Genomic DNA, 21,934 nt, shown 5'->3' on the forward strand with positions numbered 1-21,934 from the left:
TCTTTCTTTCCCCCCTCTCCCTCTCTCTTTCTCTCTCTCCCTTTGTTGCTATCCCCCTCTCTCTTTCTCTCTGTCCCTCTCTTGCTAACCCCCTCTCTCCCTCTCTTGCTATCTCTTTCTCTCCCCCTCTCCCCCTCTTTCTCTCTCCCTCTCTTGCTATCTCTTTCTTTCTCTTTCTCCCCCCTCTCCCTCTCTCTTTCTCTCTGTCCCTCTCTTGCTAACCCCCCCTCTCTCTCCCTCTCTTGCTATCTCTTTCTCTCCCTCTCTTTTTCTCTCAGCAGCGGCAGCAGGGTGATCAGCTGTGAGGCGGAGCTTCGGAACCGAGGCACTGACGGCGGTGGCTAGACATGTTGTGCCCAGCTGGGAGGCGGTGTTCTCGCCCCCCCCCCCCAACTGAAACTGATGTCCGGCGGGGCGATTCTTCCCCGGCCGGACAGGCATGCTGGCATGCTTGTGCTGCCAAAGGCAGCGTGTGGGCGTGCCTGTGCTCTGCGCAGGCGCGCCCATCTGGGAGGCGGTGTTCTCGCCCCTCCCAGCTATCGCAAATATCGGCGCCGCAAATATCACCGAAAATGGCTACGCGTGTCAGTGCTGACACGCGTGTCATAGGTTCGCCATCACTGCCCTAGACCAAGGACAGAGACACCAGCCTGAAGATGACGAGTGGGACCTCATCGAAACGTCGCCAGAAATTTCCAAATCCTACACGGGAAGAAACCCGAATATACCAAGACCGTCATATATACATACATATACACATAGTAAAATACATGATGAAGGTTATAGAGGAGATACTCAATAGTAAAATATATCTAAGAAAGAATGGAAAAGAAGATATAGTAATAGAACATATCAATGAAAGAATAGAAGAAGAGATATAGGAATAAAAGAAAGGTATAGGAGATATAGGAGAGCAATAGGGCAGGGAACGGAAGGCACTGTAGTGCACTTGTACTCGCCCCTTGCTGACCTCTTAGGAATCTGGATAGGTCAACCGTAGATAATCTAAGGGTAAAGTGTTGGGGGTCAGAGGATGACACTATGGAGTCCGGTAATGAGTTCCACGCTTCGACAATTCGGTTACTGAAGTCATATTTTTTACAGTCAAGTTTGGAGCGGTTAATATTAAGTTTAAATCTGTTGTGTGCTCTTGTATTGCTGTGGTTGTGGTTTCATGTGGCTTATGTCCACATTCGATTATTCAGTCGACATGCAGAACTAAACTGGGTTTATTTATTAGACTAATACAATTATTAGAGTTTGAAATGTTTTGAGATAAGGGAGAAGAGCAGCAAAAAGCTAAGCTTATCAATGACTACCGAGGGAACACAGAAGGGGAAGGGAAATACTGGCTGTGGGAATATCAGAAAGTGGGTGGGCCACTGGGATTTGCCACATTGTCAACCATGACTGAGGGAAAACAGAGAGGAAAGGAGAAAAGGTATAATAAGATGGTTTATGGATGTGGCATGCTTAGAACTGCCTGGGAAGGGGGGAAAATGTATAGCAGCTTTGCCTTCTCACTATATGAACACTACTTTAGGATTTTGACCTCTCAGTGGCTTTTAATACCATTGACCATGGTATTATTATTTATTAGATTTGTATGCTGCCCCTCTCCGTAGACTCTCCTTCTGTACCGGCTGGATGGGTTGGAAGTGGGAGGCATTCTTTTTTTTTTTTTTAAATTTAAATTTTTTTATTAATTTTCATAAAACAAACAAATACATACAAACAATAAACATAAAGTGGGGGTGTATTTCCCCCGCTTCTTATGAAAGTATACATTCAAATATAGAAAAAGAATACATAATTAAATATATGTTAACTATTGTAGAAAAAAAAAGTTAATAAGTTTGAGTTGAAGTTTTACAAATCTTGAATTCGATGTAGATGTTAGATAGGATTAGTATAACATAGTTGCCAAAAAATACCTTTAATATAATCCTAATTACTATAATAAAATAATATCAAACCATCAATCCAAACATTTAAGCTAATTTCAACTATTATACATCAAAGATCTTAATATGTTGCTTATATTTGTGCATACACTACTATATCATAATCATCAAAAAATACTTTTGAACTAGTATTAATATTGTTATCACCTAGGTAAAAACAAATACAAAAAAAATAAGTAAAAATCAATCTATATGTCTTATTTTTTCTTATCTATCCATTTATAAAGATTGTTCCATGTTTCATAAAATTTAGTATCTTCTTGATCGTTTAATCTTCTTGTCATCATGTCCATTTCAGCGCAATCTAATATTTTGGCTATAACCTCTTCTTCCTTGGGGATTTCCTCTGAAGTGGGAGGCATTCTTTTAAGGTGGTTCTCCTCCTACCTCTCGGTTGGGCAGTCGGTGTTGGCAGAGTGTCAGAGGTTGACTCCTAGGCCTTTCCTTTGTGGGATTACTCAGGGGTCGGTTCTCTCCCCCCCGCTGTTTAATATCTACATGAAACCATCAGTATGCTGTTGACACTCAGCTGTATTATTATTTATTTGTTAGATTTGTATGCCGCCCCTCTCCATAGACTCGGGGCAGCTCACAGCAACAATAAAACAATGTACGACAAATCTAATAATTTAAAAAACCTAAAAACCCCATTATTAAAAGCAAACATACACACAAACATACCATGCACAAACTGTATAGGCCTGGGGGGGGATGTCTCAATTCCCCCATGCCTGACAGCAGAGGTGGGTTTTAAGGAGTTTATGAAAGGCAAGGAAGGTGGGGGCAATTCTAATCTCCGTGGGGAGCTGGTTCCAGAGGGTCTTCCCCCGGGTCCCGCCAAATGGCATTGTTTAGTCGACGAGACCCGGAGAAGGCCAACTCTGTGGGACCTAACCAGTCGCTGGGTGCAGCAGAAGGCAGTCCCGGGTGCAGCAGAAGGCGGTCCCGGAAATATTCTGGTCCGATGCCATGAAGGGCTTTATAGGTCATAACCAACACTTTGAATTGTGACCGGAAACTGATCAGCAACCAATGCAGACTGTGGAGTGTTGGTGTAACATTTCTACCCTGTGTCAATTTAGTGAAGCAGTGGAGGTGCTGTGCTAGTGCCTGGAGACTGTTAGGATCTGGTTGGGTGTCAACTGGCTCAATCTCAACCCTGACAAGACAGAGTGGGTTTTGCCTCCCAGGGACAATTCCATCTGTCCTTCCATTACCCTGGGGGGAAGACTTTTGACCCCCTCAGAGAGGGTGTGGGGTCCTCCTTGATCCATAGTTGAGATTAGAACAGCATCTCTCAGCTGTGGTGAGGGGGACATTTGCACAGGTCTGCCTGGTACAACAGTTGCGGCCCCTGTCTGAACCTTCTCTTCTCACAGTTACTCACACCCTCATCACTTGCGGCTCAATTACTGCAATGCTCTCTACATGGGCTATTTTATAGAATATTCGGAGACTGCAGGTAGTCCAAAATGCAGCCGTGCGAGCAGTTGTGCGCCTACCGAAATATACCCATGTATCACCATCACTCCACGAGCTTCATTGGGTACTGATTGGTATCCAAACGCAATTTAAAATGTTGGTGATTACCTATAAAGCCCTACATGGCTTAGGACTAGTTACTTACAGGACCCATGTATTCCAGCAGCCAGTCAGATCCATAGAGTCGGCCTTCTCCTGGTCCTGTCAGCCCAACAATGCCGCCTAGTGGGGCCTAAAGGAAGGGCCTTCTCTGTGGTGGCTCCAGTCCTTTGGAACCAACTCCCTCCAGAGATGGCACTGCCACCACCCTCCCGGCCTTCCAAAAGGTTTTAAAAACACATCTTTGCTGGCAGGCCTGGGGCCGTTGAGCGCTGATATCTTCCTCCGGATGAATACTATGACTTTGATGAGATGAATGTTGGTAGAATGGTTTTGGGTTTTTAAGAGTAGGTTTTAATTATTTGGATTTTCAAAGGTAGCTTTTAGAGTAGGATTTTATTAAATTGTTGATTTTGTACTTTTTATGCTGTAAGCCGCCCTGAGTCCCCTGGAAAAGGGCAGCCTAGAAATCCAAATAATAAATAATTTTTGTTTTGGTTAAAACAGCAATCCAATTTTGTTGCAGCTAAATCATGGCCCATCTGGAATGGATCAGCAGAACTTTTGCAATAAACTATCACTGTTTTAGGTTTGAAACAAAACATATTTTCCATTTCATGCACTTTTGTAACTGATTCATATGCCATTATTAAACAAGCTCCATAAAGAATTTAAAATAGCTGATTTTTCTTGGAAAAAAGTTGATAGATATCCAAAAGCAGAGAAATCTTTTATGTGTCACATTACTCACACTAACAAGGCAAAAGATCGCAAGAATGTATTTTTCCAGAATGTAGATGGTCAGATAAAGTATGTTTATTGTAACAGGATTGTGAAGCAATATGAAAAAAATCCAGTGACTGCTGTTTATCCAATGTGAGCACTGTTTGTAATACTTATTTTTCAAATGTCTTGCACCTCTTTTTCCTTCTTTGCTCAAAGGACTGGGAACAAATCTCTTTTGGACAGTATTCTCGTTTTTAGTAGAAAGCCTGTTCTAGTTTCATGTTGTATATTGTAACTATGGGAAAATTATCTACCGAAAGTAGAGTGTACTTTGTACTGTCTGATTATACAATGTTCTTATTATACAACAAAGTTGTAATTGTTCATAATTACACAATTATGAATTGTTTAATAATGAGTAAGTAGGAGATTGATGGTATAAAGTGCTAGCACTTTCCAGTGTCTAAGGTATGACACAACAACCTTGCTTAACAACCCAAATGAGAGTAGCAACTCTATTTCTAAACAAAATGGCTGTTAAAACTTGTCTCTTGTGGAGCATTTGCTGAAGCGGCGTGGGAAACTTTGGCTGGGCTCCTCAAGAGACGGGATTTTGCAGGTGGCCAAGTTACCATCTGCAATGGACAGCTCTTGCAGCCTTCAGCCATCACAACCCCACTTCGGTCTACTTGTGCAATACCCCCCCCCCCTCACCACAACAGCACCATTATTTCATTCCTGCCAGTGAGGGCTGCACTCCTTTTTGCATGTTTCACCACCTGCAAAATTGTACATTGCAAGCTCCACCCCTATGTCAGAGATTTCCAGCCCCACCACGGGCCAGTCCCATATTTCAGAACTGTGGTAGTTACAGGACTAGCCCTTTGGTCATCCCATTCCTTCACCTGTGTGCAGGAAATGGAAAAGAAAGGAAAGAAGGAAAGGAAAATAGAAGGAAAGGAAAGAAAGGAAGAAGAGGAAAAGAAAGTAGGAAAGAAGAGGAAAGGAAAAGGAGAAGGGAGGGAAGGGACTACAGCTACAACTCTGGATATGGGACTGACAGCATGAGCAAGCCACCGTCAAATAAGCTTCAGTTATTTTGTAATAATTACACAAACTTTAATAATTTCGTTACAATTGAACAACCTTTAAAGATTTTGTTATGATTAAATAAAATTTTACAATTTTGTTATATTAAATAAGTGTATTTCATATTAATAAAATTGAAGTTCTCTAATCATTATTTTACAAATGTATTTATTGTTTTAAAAATTCATATTAGTGGTCTGCGAGACTTAAAATTATGAATTATGGTTCACGGGATTTAAAATTATGACCTTGGTGCTCCATGAGTTCGAAAAGGTTGGGGACCCCTGTTGTAGATGACTCTTGTTTTTTGTTTTTGTGCTAATGGTTTTTTTTTTGTTTACTTAGGATGTTTTGAATCTTAAAGTTAAGACTGAGCTGTTTTATGTACTCCATAGATTTTGAATTCTTAACATACAGAACAATGAGCATTGACTACATTTTACTGTTCATTTGAAAATATACTGTACATCTGAGTGAACAATTCCAGCTTGCTGTGCATATCATTCAAGCATATTCATATTTTACATGGTTCTTTTTTTTACATGGTTCTTATTTGTTGATACACACCTGTGTTCCAGAAAGAGATGAAGGTTTGATCATATTCCTTTGTATTATAGATATAGTTGCCTTGGTGACTTGTATTAGTAACTCTGTATTCTTAATCTTGCATTGAGAGTAGAGGAAAGGTAAGAAGTTAAGAATCTATGCTGCTCAAAAATATAAAGGGAACACTCAGATATAAAGGGAACACTCACATCCTAGATCTGAATGAATGAATGAAATATTGTCATTGAATACTTTGTTCTGTACAGAGTTGAATGTGCTGACAAAAAAATGAAATTGATTGTCAATCAGTGTTGCTTCCTAAATGGACAGTTTGATTTCATAGAAGTTGGATTTCCTTGGAGTTATAACTTATAACTCCAAGTAAATCAAACTTCTATGAAATCAAACTGTCCATTTAGGAAGCAACACTATTTTTTTGAGCAGTATATTTATCATTGAGTGAGAGATTTTGCATGTGCAGTCATTTCTAATAAAAACACCAATTGTTCAGTTAGAATAATAGTTGCAGTTTTATTTTGTATTCTGAAGTCTTGATATAGTTGTGTCTTATAATAATAAAAAGTATCAGTGAGAATCAGCAGCTGTGATACATAAACCACAAATGTATCAGGAAAAGTGCAAGGAAAGACGAAATGAGAGAAGGAGCCCAGAACGAAAAGGAGGGGGAAAAAACCCTAAATGAAGAAATGAGAACACAGCCTATTGTCTATTAAAATGGCTCATTTTATCTTCAGGTTCTACCCCTTTACAAAGGGTACCTGCCCTTTACACTTCAATGGTTAATGAGTTATAATTTGAGTAGTAAGATATGGACTTTTTCCTTTTCTCCCTCTAGTGGTAAGACTTTAAAACATTGTGATGGCTGTACATAATGACATTGTCTTTTTTTGCACTATTAATAGTGGTGGTTATTTTTTTCTTCTTAGATGCAACAGCAGATTATTAAATGTTGAAGATGTTCTGACAAGTTTTGACAACACAGGAAATGTTTGTGAGTAATGACTTGTTCTCGTTTATGGTTGTCTTATTAATAAAATTTAGCAAGTATTTCATTCAAGATATTGTGCCAAGATAACTTTTCAATGTGAATATCACAGAAGGAAAAACAGAACTAAAATCAGACAAAGAGGAGAAAGTAACATAAGTGCTAGTAGGAAATAATATATTCCATAGAAGCCAGGCACTGTAGCAAGACTATAAAACCAAATTAAATATAAACCTATACAATTTTATATATGTAAAAATCTACATATCTTAAATAAAATAAGATAAAACCAATGTTTGGCACAACTTATTTAAAAGTGATCACAAAAAAGGTACTGTATATAGTAAACAGAATGTTTTATCATCCTTTTAAAAAATATAGCAATAGCAAGCATGAAATGTAATGAATAATTTAATAAGTGTTTATATTGAATAGCTATGACTTTAATTGCATTTGAAACATTTTTCTTCCTTTTGTAATTATCTGTTGAAATATCTGCTTTACACGGAGCTTTGAAAACTGATTATAATATCACATATTTGTACATTGCAATGGGTTGCGAGAACATCTTTGGGAAACATGAAGAAGAGCTGCAGCCTAGACAGTGATCTGATAAACAAAATTTGTCTTAAAAGAAGGAATGAGGTTAGAGTAAGTATCTTAGAAGATCGCCCCCCCCCAAATTATCTGTAAAGTAAAGATGGGACAGGGAAAGTGTTTTCAGAGTTGCAAGAATCTATTATTATAATCTTACAATAACGGCAGTGTCAGTACTCATGGAGTACTAGCATCCTGAAAACTAATTTAAGGAGTGAATAAACACACTGTAACCAAAGGGCCAATTTATACAATGAAAGTAGGTGTCAGCGTTCCAATTAACATCTGAGAAATAAATCAGAGTCCGAACTTTGGCCTTCTTCCAAGTTCCAATTTATTAGCAGAGCCATGTTGGTTATGAACTGTAGTCAACCCGACACTAACTTTTCCTACAGTTCTCCACCCAGGTTAAAATTCATCCCTCATTCCTATGCCCACAAGTTTATCACCACTCTGATTCTCTCAAGGTCCACGATCCTCCACTGTACTTCTGGCTGGTGCTCAACAAAGGATGACCTTGAATCTTTGGAAATAATTTGTTGTGGCTGGTATTTTTCCCTCATGCAATCACCCCTCCCCAGTTCCCACAGTACTATTCTACTTGTGGCAGACCAAAGTCTCCAACTCAAAATGATGGCTTTGGCCTGACAGTAGGTTGAGAACATTCATTTCTTGGGGGTGGGACGGGAATATTCCATGAATTGGAGGTCATGATTAACAGACTTATCTAATCTTCATATCATCTAATAAGTACTGGTATGTATGTGTGTGTGTGTTTGTATGTATATATATAGTATATATACCGGTATACTGTATGTATGTATTTATGTATGGATGAGCCGGGGTGGCGCAACAGGTAGAGTACTGTACTGCAGACCACTGAAACTGACGGTAGATCTGTAGGTCAGCGGTTCAAATCTCATCACCGGCTCAAGGTTGACTCAGCCTTCCATCCTTCCGAGGTGGGTAAAATGAGGACCTGGATTGTGGGGGCAATATGCTGGCTCTGTTAAAAAGGGCTATTGCTAACAGGTTGTAAGCAGCCCTGAGTCTAAGGAGAAGGGCAGCATAAAAATAAAACAAACAAACAAACAAACAAACAAACAAATGTATGTATGTATGTATAGATGCCTGCATGTATAAATAAATAAATAAATAAATAAATAAATTTGCTTCATTTATTCCAATCAGATTTAGAACAACTAAATATAATAACAAATAATTTGAAATTATTCATCAAATTAAATATTTTGACATAGCACTTTGCATCCATTTGGCTTTCTAGGCCCGTTTATTCAGAGATTTCTTTTGACACATAATTAACTTCCTTAAGTATCATCATTACATTAGGGAATCTACATATGTATAATACCAATTATCTTTGAGATCAAGATTAACAATGACTGTGCATGCAAAGTAACACTGAATCTCAGTTTAATGTAGAAAATATAATTATCAACAAAGGTTTTACTTCTCTTTCAATTTATGCATTTGTAATATTGTTTATTATAGAAAGAGTATGCCATTCAGAGAGCCAATTATCTATGTCACAATAGAATCCTATTAAGAGTTATGTTTCCTTCAAGTTATTTCAGTATAGAGGGATATACTGTATTTTAGAGGATTTGACTTTTGGAATATCCTGAAATATTCATTCTTATTCTCTGATTTTTGCTACTGGTATATGATACAGTATTTTTGGTGTTGTTTTCAGATGTTCCACTTCCAACCCTTGCCTTTTTCCCTTAGTAGTCTTTTATGCAGTTTCCCCTCTGTTGAACTTTTGAAGAAGTTTTAACACCCAGCACTTGTTGCAGTTTCTCTTTCAATAGCTGTCATTGTCCTTATTGAGACAATATGCTTAACTGGATTGTAGGGGAAGAATCTATGGTGCAATCTTAAAAACCCAATTATAGAAACATAGAAACATAGAAGACTGACGGCAGAAAAAGACCTCATGGTCCATCTAGTCTGCCCTTATACTATTTCCTGTATTTTATCTTAGGATGGATATATGTTTATCCCAGGCATGTTTAAATTCAGTTACTGTGGATTTACCAACCACGTCTGCTGGATAAACATGAAGTCGTTTAAGCGTTGGACGCTTTTTTGTGTTATTTTTAACGGATCGGTGGAAAGAACGAACCCCTGTTTCTCTTGCTATTCCCTCTCAGTCCGCTGTGTTATTTTCTCTCCCCACCCTACACCATCCCATGCCATCTGGAGAAATTTACAAAAAGCTACCCATAGAAACGTAGAAGATTGACGGCAGAAAAAGAGCTCATGGTCCATCTATTATGCTATTATACTATTTCCTGGTCCATCTAGTCTGCCCTTATACTATTCCCTGTATTTTACCTTAGGATGGATATATGTTTATCTCAGGCATGTTTAAATTCAGTTACTGTGGATTTACTAACCACGTCTGCTTGAAGCTTGTTCCAAACGTCTACTACTCTTTCAGTAAAATAATATTTTCTCATGTTGCTTTTGATCTTTTCCCCAACTAACTTCAGATTGTGTCCCCTTGTTCTTGTGTTCATTTTCCTATTTAAAAGAATTATTTGACCTGGCCAAGTAATCTGAACAGGTTTAGCTTTAACACCCCAAAGACTTGGATTTTGTTGGGACTAAAATTTACCTGAAGTTTAATTTTCATCTTCAGTATCCACAATAGAGACAAAACCTCTATTCCATTTCTGGGACCTGTTTTGTCTCACTCCTGGAAACCATAAGGGAGGAACAAAGGGAACAGAAGAGGGAGGTATGAGGACAACTGCTCGAAACTTGCCTATGATAGCCTGGCTTTGATTACAGTATGCCGCTGTTCCTTTTGGGGAGTACGTGGGGGAGAATAAGGAAATTTGGAGGAAAGTGATTACTAAACAGCCTTGTTTGTATCAAATTTGAGCATGGCCCCCAATCAATCCTCTCATTTCAAATCATATGCTGTGGAAGAGAAGGAAAAATGAATGGACTGGAGCAGGATCACTAGATTATCTTGGACTCACCTAACTCTAGCATAATAAAAAGATCCATCTTCTTCAACTTTGAAACACTTTTGATTCACTAAAAACAATCCCCTTTTGTACTGATAACCTGACATCATAAATCAATACCAGATATTTATTCATTAAAAGGTAAAGAAAAGAAAGCGTCTGAGCCTGGAATATTGTATATAAAAATCTAACTTTGATTTATGAGTCTTTACAGTTACAGACATTTTGAAGAATAAAATGGAACTTATTGGCATCTAGAAGTTCTTTGAAATATTATTGATATTATATTTATAGGAACATAAGCAATATGTTTAAAAAAGAATAATCAGATATTCAGATATCCCCCCCAGAAATTTTAGTGTACTTTTGTAAAGCTATATACAAATTTTAAAAAGCTGTTTTCTGGATAAATAAGACTGAGAAAAAAATAATACTTTGCTTCCATTAGTAGTAACATGAAACCATTAAATATAGTCAATTTAAAATATGTCTTTTAAAAAAATCAACATTGGGTTCTACTTCATTGTGCACTGCATTTTAAGTACAGAAAAACATCAATTTTATAAATAACTTTTGACCTCAGAATCATAATAGAATCTACATGATAGTGAACAACATAGCAAAAAGCTTGGTACAATTCAGTTTCAACTTGAAATCTTTCATGCTCTCTAAGTACTTCAGGCTTTATAATACAGTTTGCCTAAACTGTGCTTAGCAAATGTGTTATTGAAATACTGTTAGGTAGAAAAAGTTAATTCACAGATTGGCAGAAGAAATGAGGACTATGAGAATTTGTGTGTTTGTGTGTGTGTGTAAGTCAATCTCAATTCCTATCAACTGCCTAGATAAATCCCTGCAATATTCTTGATAACATTTTTAGAAATGACTTGCCATTCCTTACAGCTAAAAGATAGTGATTGGCCTAAAGTCATCCATCCACCCACAACTCATAATATTCCAGTTTCTAGACTATTAGAAGCCTACTTAACCACTACACTAAACTTGCTCCCTGTGTGAGATTTACATTTTACAAAAAACAACTAATAACTAATATAAAGACTAATTGAGAGACCCCTACAAGCATACCTAATAACATTTTGAATTGGAAAACAAAATGAGTACAGAGGTTGAAATACTGGTAGAATTTGTGAATATTGATTATTTTGTGCTGTATGTTTGTGTGTGTGTTGGAACCAACATGATGGTCACAAAGACATGTGATTGTAAAATGCAATGCCACATTTTGTAGCCATGACAAATCCAGCTATCCCTGTTGCCATTTTTAAGTGAGGATTATGAGTCTTTACACAAAGAATCTCCTCGCAACTTCATCTAGCAAATCCAATGGGGAAACCATGGCAGAAAGTTGCAAGTCCCAGGCAGCTCTCAAGCAGGCTCATGGGCAATTAAGTAATAATAATAATAATAATAATAATAATAATAATAATAATAATAATAATAATTTATTAGATTTGTATGCCACCCCTCTCTGAAGACTAGTTGTTGCAAGTTCAGATAAGCTGAGGGTGGCTGCTGCCAGGTGTGAGAGGGTGCACCAGTAGTTACTACAAGGCCACATGAACTGGTGCGGGGTGCAGGTTATGCTGGTGGCTGCCAGCATGTGCTATAGCAGTGTTTCCCAACGAATGCTGGCTGGGGAATTCTGGGAGTTGAAGTCCAAATATCTTCAAGTTGCCAAGGTTGGGAAACACTGTGCTATAGAGTGTGAGCCATGAATCTGGAAATGGGTGGATGCTCCTTAGAAGAAAAAGTGGCAGGAAGCAGGACTGAATTACAGGCACAACTTGCAACCTTCCCTGTCAGCCTCCCCATTGCCTTTGTGAGAAGCTAGCAGGAAGTCAGAATAGGCGATCACATGATGGGGAACACTGCAACTGTTGTAAATATGAGCTGATTGCCTGGAGAATGATAACATGGCTAGAGGGTGCTGGATGGCCAGAATGTCAAGGACCAGTCATAAATATCACTTGTTGAACGTTTTTGCAACTTTGTAACAGTTGTTGAACGTGTGATTGTAAGGACTACCGCAATTTTCGGAGCACCTTTTTCCTCCCTAAAAGAGTCTGAAAATTTGGGTGCGTCTTATACTCGGAATGTAGCTTCCCCCCCCCCCCCCCGGAACTTCCCCCCCCAGCCCTAACAAAGTGTTAACAATCTTCCCAGCTCTTACCTTGCAGGCTTTTTCATTGTTACTCTCTCTGAATAAGGTTTTTTAAAACTCTAACCAGGGGATAAAATAATAATAATTAATAATAATAATTTATTAGATTTGTATGTCGCCCCTCTCTGGGGCGGCTCACAACAATGATAAAAAACAATATTATAGTGAACAAATCTAATATTAAAAGAAGTATATAAAACCCTATTATATTTAAAACCAAACAACACATACATACCCAACATAAAATATAAAGAGCCTTGGGGAAAGGTGTCTCAACTCCCCCATGCCTGGCGGTATAGGTGGGTCTTGAGCAATTTATGAAAGACAAGGAGGGTGGGGGCAGTTCTAATCTCCGGGGGGAGTTGATTCCAGAGGGCCGGGGCCGCCACAGAGAAGGCTCTTCCCCTGGGGCCCGCCAGATGACATTGTTTCATTGACGGGATCCGGAGAAGGCCAACTCTGTGGGATCTTATCGGTCGCTGCGATTCATGCGGTAGCAGGCGGTTCTGGAGGTACTCTGGTCCAATGCCATGTATGTGCTGAATATGACCAGACTAAGGACTTTAGCCAAATGAATACCTGGTGGGCAGATTCCCCCTCCCCATTTTCCTCCCCCAAAACTAAGGTGCATTTTATACTCCAGTGCGTCTTATAATGCAAAAAATATGGTATCTGTATCACATATTCTCCCTGTGAATGAGAAAGCTCTTTGGAAAGCTCTTCAAAACTGGGTGCTGGGGGAAAATGTACAAGTAAGCATGAAGGAATATTTGGTTGCACAAATAAAAAAATTGCAAAATTTGCTCTAATGTGTATCTTGATTGAAGCAATAGCATTAATAGCATTAGAATAGAATAGAATTATTGTATTGGCCAAGTGTGATTGAACACACAAGGGATTTGTCTTGGTGCATATGCTCTCAGTGTACATAAAAGAAAATTTAGATTTGTCAAAAAACATGTGATACAACACTTAATGATTGTCAAATAAGCAATGAAGAAGCAATCAATATTAATAAAAATCTTAGGATACAGGCAACAATTTACAGTCATACAGTCCTGAGTGGGAGGAAATGGGTGATAGGAATGATGAGAAAAAAATAGTAGTAATAGTAGTGCAGACTTAGTAAATAGGTTAACAGTGTTGAGGGAATTATTTGTTTAGCAGAGTGATGGTGTTCAGGGAAAAACTGTTCTTGTGTCTAGTTGTCTTGGTATGTAGTGCTCTGTAGTGACGTTTTGAGGGTAGGATTGAAACAGTTTATGTCCAGGATGCAAGAGGTGAGTAAATATTTTCACAGCCCTCTTTTTGATTCATGGAGTATACAGGTCATCAATGGAAGGCAGATTGGCAGCAATTGTTTTTTTCTGCAGTTCTGATTATCCTCTGAAGTCAGTGTCAGTCTTTTTGGATTGCAGAACCAAACCAGACAGTTATAGAGGTGCAGATGACAGACTTAATGATTCCTCTGTAGAACTGTATCAGCAGCTCCTTGAGCAGTTTGAACTTCCTGAGTTGGCACAGAAAGAACATTCTTTGTTGTGCTTTTTTGATGTTTTTGATGTTAGGTGACCATTGTAGGACTTGAGATATGATATTAGTATTGAAATATCTAAGATATTAATTCTTAAACCACAAAATCCAAACAATTTTAATTATAAATATTAATTTCTTTCATTTTTCAGCTAGCTTAATGTAGATTAATATACAGTTTGAATCCATGTATCTCATCTTAGGTATCTTAGTAGCTAAAAATCTAACTTCTAAAGCAGCTCAGTAGTAAACTAGCTCATTAGCTCAAAATAAGATGCTGCCACTAGCTGGCAGCATTATATTAAATTTGAATAAACTACTTTCAAGTTTAAGTTTTATATTTTAACCAACTGCTTGTATTTATATGGATATATATATACTCATGCAAGAAACTGAAACATGGCTTATTATCTTTATATTATTTGGTTATATCTATCTTTTTATTGAATGAAATGATTTTATCCTACTTATTTATGCTGTTATTTATTTATTTATTTATAGTATGTTAATGTTTATTTTATTATTCAGTAAAATATGCAAGCATTTGGCCTCAAATGCGATCTGTTCTGCACATAAGTCCTAAAACTAAAAAGAACCCAATAAAATAAATGAGTCACTTTAAAACATTGTGCATTTATTTTTTGAGAAAAATATTCCAAAATTACATATTGAATATATGGCATAAGTATGTTTGCCTATAAGATTACCAATTCATTTAAAGGGAAATTAGAGTCAACTTAATTATTTCAATCAGTAGGATAATATGTAATAGGACTGTGTGTGTGGTGTATGTGAGTAAGTGAGTAAGTAAGTACCAGTAATTCTGGTACTTACTATCAAAAATTGTGCAGAAATATTGAAAGTTCAAAGAGGTTCACAAAATTTTAAGTACCGGTGTATGGATTTGTAATGGATTTGTTGCGTGCAGGGTTGGTTCTTGCTACAGTAGGTCTTTCAGTTGTAAGCACAATATAGAGTTGGTTGGGATGAACCTCATGCTTGACAAGGTCTGCTTTAGTACTATTACTACCTGTATAGTTTAAAATTAGTCTGGCATTGTGTTGCCAGCTGCATTTTTGCATCTTTAAAAAATGCTTGGCTTCAGTGCTATTCTAAGGGCAATTTGAAATGTTCACATGGTTAAATGCATTAATATATGCAAATTACCAATGGGCATTTATCGTTAATATAGCAAATCTATGTAGATGAATTTTGTGGACAACCATTACTATGCTGATGATATACTTGGGGTAGTTCTAACATAACACGATTCAAGTGTCTAAATGACTTGAAAGTTTACAAAGTTATGTGGCTTAGTCTCAGAGGACAATTCAGATTTGCTAAACATTGTTGACTGCATTAATATAACTGAAGTCATTATTCTTCTGGAGAAGAATTTTTAAAAAAATCTGAATTCTTTCTTAAAAATAGCAGAGCTGCCATAACAGTAACACTAAACATTTGTATAACTGAATAATTTGGATGCAAAATTTAAAAAGTAAGTTGAGATGCAGAGGGTTATCTTTCTATTTTATATCTTTAGTTAACATTAATAATATATTGAGGAATATTATTGTATGCAAAGAAAAACAAATCAAAATTATTATGAATCTTTGCATCTAGTATTGCCTATAAATTGCTTCAGAAATAGATTTACAGTAGCCTTGCTGAGTAGGCTGGTTTAATGATTTCACACTGCATATCAGGGGATGAAGCTAGGAAAGAAACATTTTATTTTAGATTTATATCCCTCTTTTCCTTCAGGAAAATGGCAATATATTTCTCATTTAGTAAACAAACAGTGATAAGTGAAATATAAATTCTGACAAGTGGGAAAAGTATCGAAGATTTGAATTTCTTAAATTTTAAGATGAACAATCTTTGAATCAATTCAATTTAAAAACTTTCTTTCCAGGAAAAAGTTTTTGTTCTAAAATAAAGTCAGCAGCAGGGGGCAGTACAACTCTCCACGCTTATGTTTCAGGGAGGAAGCAGTTTAAATAGCCAAGCAATTAGACCTTGCTGTGCCAACACTCAGGAGATAGAAATGCACTTAAATTGTGTATGTGTTTCTGATTACTAAAACTGGTTGAGAAAATTGAGCATATTGTTGAATATATAATGAATGTATATATATTTTCTTGCCCCCAAATTATAAATGTCTTATACTTGTTCACATACTAATTTAAAAATGAGTATTTACAAATTATACATTTATGAATTTGATTTTCTTTTATTGTAACTGGCTAGCTTATCTGAATATCATGAACATTTTTTTGTATTTTAAAATGTAATAAAGAATAATAAACTGTGAAATTGCTTTGATAAATTTAAGAGAGTTTCTTCTAACAATAATACATTTTTAGATACCGGTATATTATCTATATTGTTATAGAATAGAATAGAAAACAGAGTTGGAAGGAACCTTGGAGGTCTTCTAGTCCAACCCCCTGCTTAGGCAGGAAACCCTACACCACTTCAGACAAATGGTTATCCAACATCTTCTTAAAAACTTCCAGTGTTGGAGCATTCACAACTTCTGGAGGCAAGTTATTCCCCAGATTAATTGTTCTAACCATCAGAAAATTTCTCCTTAGTTCTAGGTTGCTTCTCTCCTTGATTAGTTTCCACCCATTGCTTCTTGTTCTAGTCTCAGGTCCTTTGGAGAATATATGGCACCTTGCCACATATACATATTCAATATAGTTCTAGGCTGCATTAACAGAGGGATAGAATCAAGATCATGTGAAATGTTAATACCACTTTATAATGTCTTGGTAAGACTATACTTGGAATACTTGGAATGCATACTGCATTCAGTTTTGGTCGCCACGATGTGAAAAGGATGTTGAGAATAGTGGTCTACTTTATCAAATGCCTTACTGAAGTCCAAATAAATTATATTGACAGTATTTCTCTAGTCCACTAATTTTGTCACTTTGTCAAATAATGCAATAAGATTAGTCTGGCATGATCTGTTTTTGGCAAACCCATGTTGGCTTTTGGTTATTACTTTGTTTGCTTCTAGGTTTTCATTGATTCGTTGCTTGATTATCTTTTCCAAAATCTTCCCTGGTATTGAGGTCAGGCTGATAGGTCTGTAGTTTCCTGGATCTATTTTTCGCCCTTTTTGAAGATAGGAACTACATCAGCTCTTTTCCAGTATTCTGGAAATTCCCCGGTGCTCCAGGATCTTGAAAGATATAGTTCAGTGGTTCTGAGATCTCATCTGCCAGTTCCTTCAAAACCTTGGGGTGTAATCCATCCGGTCCTGGTGATTTGAACTCATGTAGGGTAGACAGGTGTTCCCTTACCATTTTCTTCCCTATTTTAAGTTGTGTTCCTAATCTGTTTTTTGGTGGTGCTGTTTTTGATATATTGGATTGTTTTTTTCCCCTTTGTGTAAATTATTATGTAAATCATTGTGCTATTATTTATAACATTATTATTAAGACAATATCTCTTGAGTGCATTGCTTCTCTTAGCAGAATGGGGATATTTTCTTTACCATCTATTTGCAAAAACTGATCAAGGTCATTTAGGAAACCTTCAGAATAGCTTCTCAAGGACTCTGGGGTTACTAGAACAAAATACATACGTATATATTTAGTGGGTTGAAATTATGATTTAGATGTCTACAAATCTGTTAAATTCAGTAAAGAATCAGTTTGGTGAAGGGGTTAAAAGGAAACTTTGAGTTTAGCTCTCCCTTAGCTACAAAGTCTGCTGGGTAACTCTGGCACTTTCTCAGCCTTAGGAAGAAGGCAGTAGCAGACCCCTTTAGACAGTGTTGCCAAGAAAACTGCTTGGACTTGCCCAAGTTATTGCCAGGAATCAAGACTGACATGAAGACAGACATATACATACACACAGAGTCTCAAATCTACCATTTAGTAGTTAATGGTAGAGAACATTATTTAAAAATCATCATTATATACTTAAACATTAGCAGCCTTAGTACATAAAAACATAAGAAGAGCCATGCTGAATCAGGCCAAATCCCATCGAGTCCAGCATTCTGTGTCACACAGTGGCCCACCAATTGTCCATGGAGATCATGAGCAGAAAGAGAAGGCAAGACCCTCCCTTTCCCCTGACCCCCAACAAATGGTACCCAAGGGAATCCTGCCTGCCTCAACCAACATAGAGGCAGCACATGAACATTCATTTCAATAACCACTGATACACTTGGCATCCATGAATCTGTCTAATCCTGCCTTGAAGCTATCCAGGCTGACAGCTGTCACGACCTCTTCTGGAAGTGAATTCCATAAACCAACGACCCTCTGGGTGAAGAAATATTTCCCTTGATTTGTCCTTGTTTGTGTAGAAAAAAATATGTCAGTAGGACAGCATTCAGCTAGAGATCTCTCTGGCTTACCTGCCTGCCAGGTATTAGGTTACTGCATATGTTTCACAAGTAGAATGAGAAAAAAATAGGTTGTAGAGTAAGTATTTCTAGGCCCTTTTGTTTCCCATCATACCTGAAAACGGTTGTAATTTTTCTGCCACTCTGATAGTTGCTAGAGTTCATTTTCCTATAGAGTAGAGAATCTGATTTTCCCATCCTTGCCATACTGCAACAGAATGTCACAGTGATATATTTAGCAATTAACCCACTAGCAGATCTGTCTCCTCTGAAACTTTTCAAAATGTATGCTTTAACCACTCTCGCAGAAAAGGAGGTAGTTGACATGGTCAAGCGTGGGTCTGAAATTGACCAAAGATGTAAACAAGATATGTATGCCGCTTACTTTGGGAGTCTGTTCTGAAGGGCCTCTGGACAGCAGGTGAAAAATGTGGAAAGATAAATGGTGCATAGCAAATCTGGAGGAACTTTGGTGGCAATTGCTGTCTCTGTTAAAAAGTGCTATTGCTAACATGTTGTAAGCCGCCCTGAGTCTAAGGAGAAGGGCGGCATAAAAATCAAATGAATGAATGAATGAGTGAGAATGAATGAGAACCACTGTGCAGGATATGTTTATGTAAATCAGGAGGAAGATAGGCGGGTGTGGGAAGTTGGGCAGCATTCTTCAGTGGCAGCAATGATGCTATGGCTGACATAGAGGCCTGGATGATGGCAGCTGCCTGAGACTTCTGAAAACACAAGCTTCTCCAATGCACTGCTGCGGAGAGTCCAACATGGGTGATACTTCAGCCTGATTGGTTAGGGACTGAGTTAAATTATAATATTAATTAGCTCCGCCCTGTAGCCACCCCCTTATAGCTCAGTCTTAAAAACTCAGTCGTAGTGATAGGGACTATGGTTTTTTCCACTGAACATATAGTGTTTAAATTAATGTAATTTCTGTAATAAAATAATGTCTTTTTTCCTTTTGTCTTTCTCTCTATAGATGCAGAAGATGGCAAGAAGAGACAGGTGTCTACCCTCCGTGGGTATAGCCTGCAACCATTTACCGCCTCAGGGCCCCTGCCCTCCGAGGGCATAGCCCAGAGGTACGGCTCTCCATAGGCATGGTCCCTAACCTCCGTGGCCATACCCCTATCGACAATGCCTAGTGGTTATCTTCAGAGCCATTTGGATGAATCGAGGTCCCTGGCCTCCGTGTCCAAACCTCACCGAGCTCGGAGGGGCAAAGGTACAGCTGCCCCAGAGGCACCCCACCCTCCTCCCTCACTGTTTAGAGCTCACCGCTGGCGCCCTCCAAGCCGTCAAGGGGATATTCCCGAGGCTTCCCTCTTGCGCGCCAAAAAGGAAACCGCCGAATTCGGCGGCAGTTTTAAAAAGACCGATGAACAGCTGTTTGTCGGCTTTTTGAAGAGCGCTTTGCTTGCGGCTTCGGCGGTGAAGGAAAAAAGCCGCGATTCAAGCCTGCAGCTAATAATAGTGGACAGCAAGCAGTTTAACTGCCTCAGCAGTCAGAGGGCAGCCCAATAGAGGCAGAGATGGCGCTACTCACTTAGGAGGGGTGACTTTCGCGCCAGAAATATAGCGCCCGCCATTTTGAACTGTCAAAATTGACAAGGGTGCATACACGCCCACAAATAGCTCTGTCAGCGCCATTTTTAGCTGTTTTCACTCGGAGACAGAAAGCTGGTGGAAGTTGGAGTGCTCTAATTACCGTCTCAGGCTTTGTGAGTAGCATTATTACTGAAATGGCAGATCAAACAGCCAGCACCACTGACTCTTTATCTGGGAGAGAGGAGGTTCCGAAGTCAACTGCCAAGGCTCAGACTTCCAAGCCCAAAACTAAGGCCTCTTCCTCATCATTGAGGGAGGCAGAGAGGAAGATTAAAGCTCTCGAAGCGCAGCTGGAGGCCGCCCAAAGGCAGGCCTCGCTGAATCCCTCGCCTCCTCCTCAAACCACGGCCCCTATACAGCCAACATTACAGCAATGGCTGCCTGGTTGCTCCCCAGGGATTCAAAGGGGTTCTGAGGCATCGGTGCACCGCATTGAACTTTCACCAGGGAGGCAGCCTATGGCACAACCCAGTGAAGCACCTCATAGGCCTGAATTACCCCTACCCCAGTCACAATGGGGGTTAGGAGGCTATGTATACCAACACCTCAATCAACATATGGGGCCCAACTACCATCTGCTACTTTCACCCCATCAGCAGCGGGGCCTAGAGTGAATGAAACCTGGCAGTCTATGCCTCTTGCATTGCAGGAAATGCTAACCAGTGCTTATACTCAAGGCCTGTCCGTGGGGTCTCAGAAACCAGCTGGACAGCAAGCAAGGCCACCCAGAAGAGATCTCTGGTTGGTCCCACCGTCTTCTTCCTTCCCACTAGACTCTGAAATGGATGAAGGGGAAGTTGATACGGACCATGAGTGTGAGCTGTCGGAGGATGAGGGGCCTCCTCCGGAACAACCTGCTTCAGCAATGCTGTTCAAACCAGCGTTATATGACATCCTGCTGAGAAAAGCGAAACAGGTCGCCGCCTTGTCTGCCTCGTCTAAACCTACCGAAGCAGCAGCGGGCCTACAACCAGCAGTACGCTTATTTACGGAGCCGCAGCTGGAATCATGCCACATTCCGTCTTTGCAGATATTTCTGGAAAACATCAAGAGACTGTGGCAGCAACCGGCTGCAGCACAGGGCCCTTCAATGCTAGACCGGAAGATGTACACCTTCGATCCTGAGATTGAGGACTTGCTGGCCTTCCCGACTATTGACCAACCGGTCGCCAGCTTAGTCTCAAATGCGTTGGTTCCTTCAGAACTCGCTGAAGGACTGAAGCCTGACGACAAGAGGGCCGAAACGCTTATACATAAGACCCACCAGATGGCTTCATGGGCCCTGAGAGCGGCTTCATCCGCTTCATTCTTCAACAGGGCCTGTATCCTCTGGTTGCAAGAAATGCACACCAGGGTTGGACCGGACGAGGGGCGCCTTCGGCAAGATATAAGCAAGCTGATCTTAGCATCAGAGTTCTCGGCCGATGCCACTCTAACTGCAACCAAGTTTGCCTCAAGGGCAATGGCGGCCACTCTGTCATCTAGGAGGTTGCTTTGGTTGCGATCCTGGCAAGCTGACGCCAAGTCCAAATGGCGTCTGGCTTCTGCACCCTTCCAGGGTTCAGAACTGTTTGCCAGGCGTTGGATAAAGTCCTTATAGAGGATAAGGACAAGAAGAAGGTGCTACCTAAATCAGCCAGGCGGGCAGATCGTCGCCAGACACCTTTCTACCGCAGGCAGTCCTTTCGCCAGGAGCCTGCTACGGCGGGCACACAAAATCCAAGGCCG

At 39.3% G+C, this 21,934-nt stretch overlaps 1 protein-coding gene across 1 annotated transcript in view; it reads left to right on the top strand.

Moving 5' to 3' along the window:
• Nucleotides 1–21,934, top strand: part of CAMKMT (calmodulin-lysine N-methyltransferase) — a 271,951-nt gene that overhangs the window by 11,439 nt on the left and 238,578 nt on the right. Inside the window, exon 3 of the mRNA XM_070734547.1 lies at nucleotides 6,854–6,918. Within this exon, the coding sequence (XP_070590648.1) occupies nucleotides 6,854–6,918 (65 nt within the window). The remainder of the gene's footprint in view (nucleotides 1–6,853; nucleotides 6,919–21,934) is intronic.

The sequence above is a fragment of the Erythrolamprus reginae genome, chromosome 1 (assembly GCF_031021105.1).
Source record: "Erythrolamprus reginae isolate rEryReg1 chromosome 1, rEryReg1.hap1, whole genome shotgun sequence".
NCBI lineage: Eukaryota > Metazoa > Chordata > Lepidosauria > Squamata > Dipsadidae > Erythrolamprus > Erythrolamprus reginae.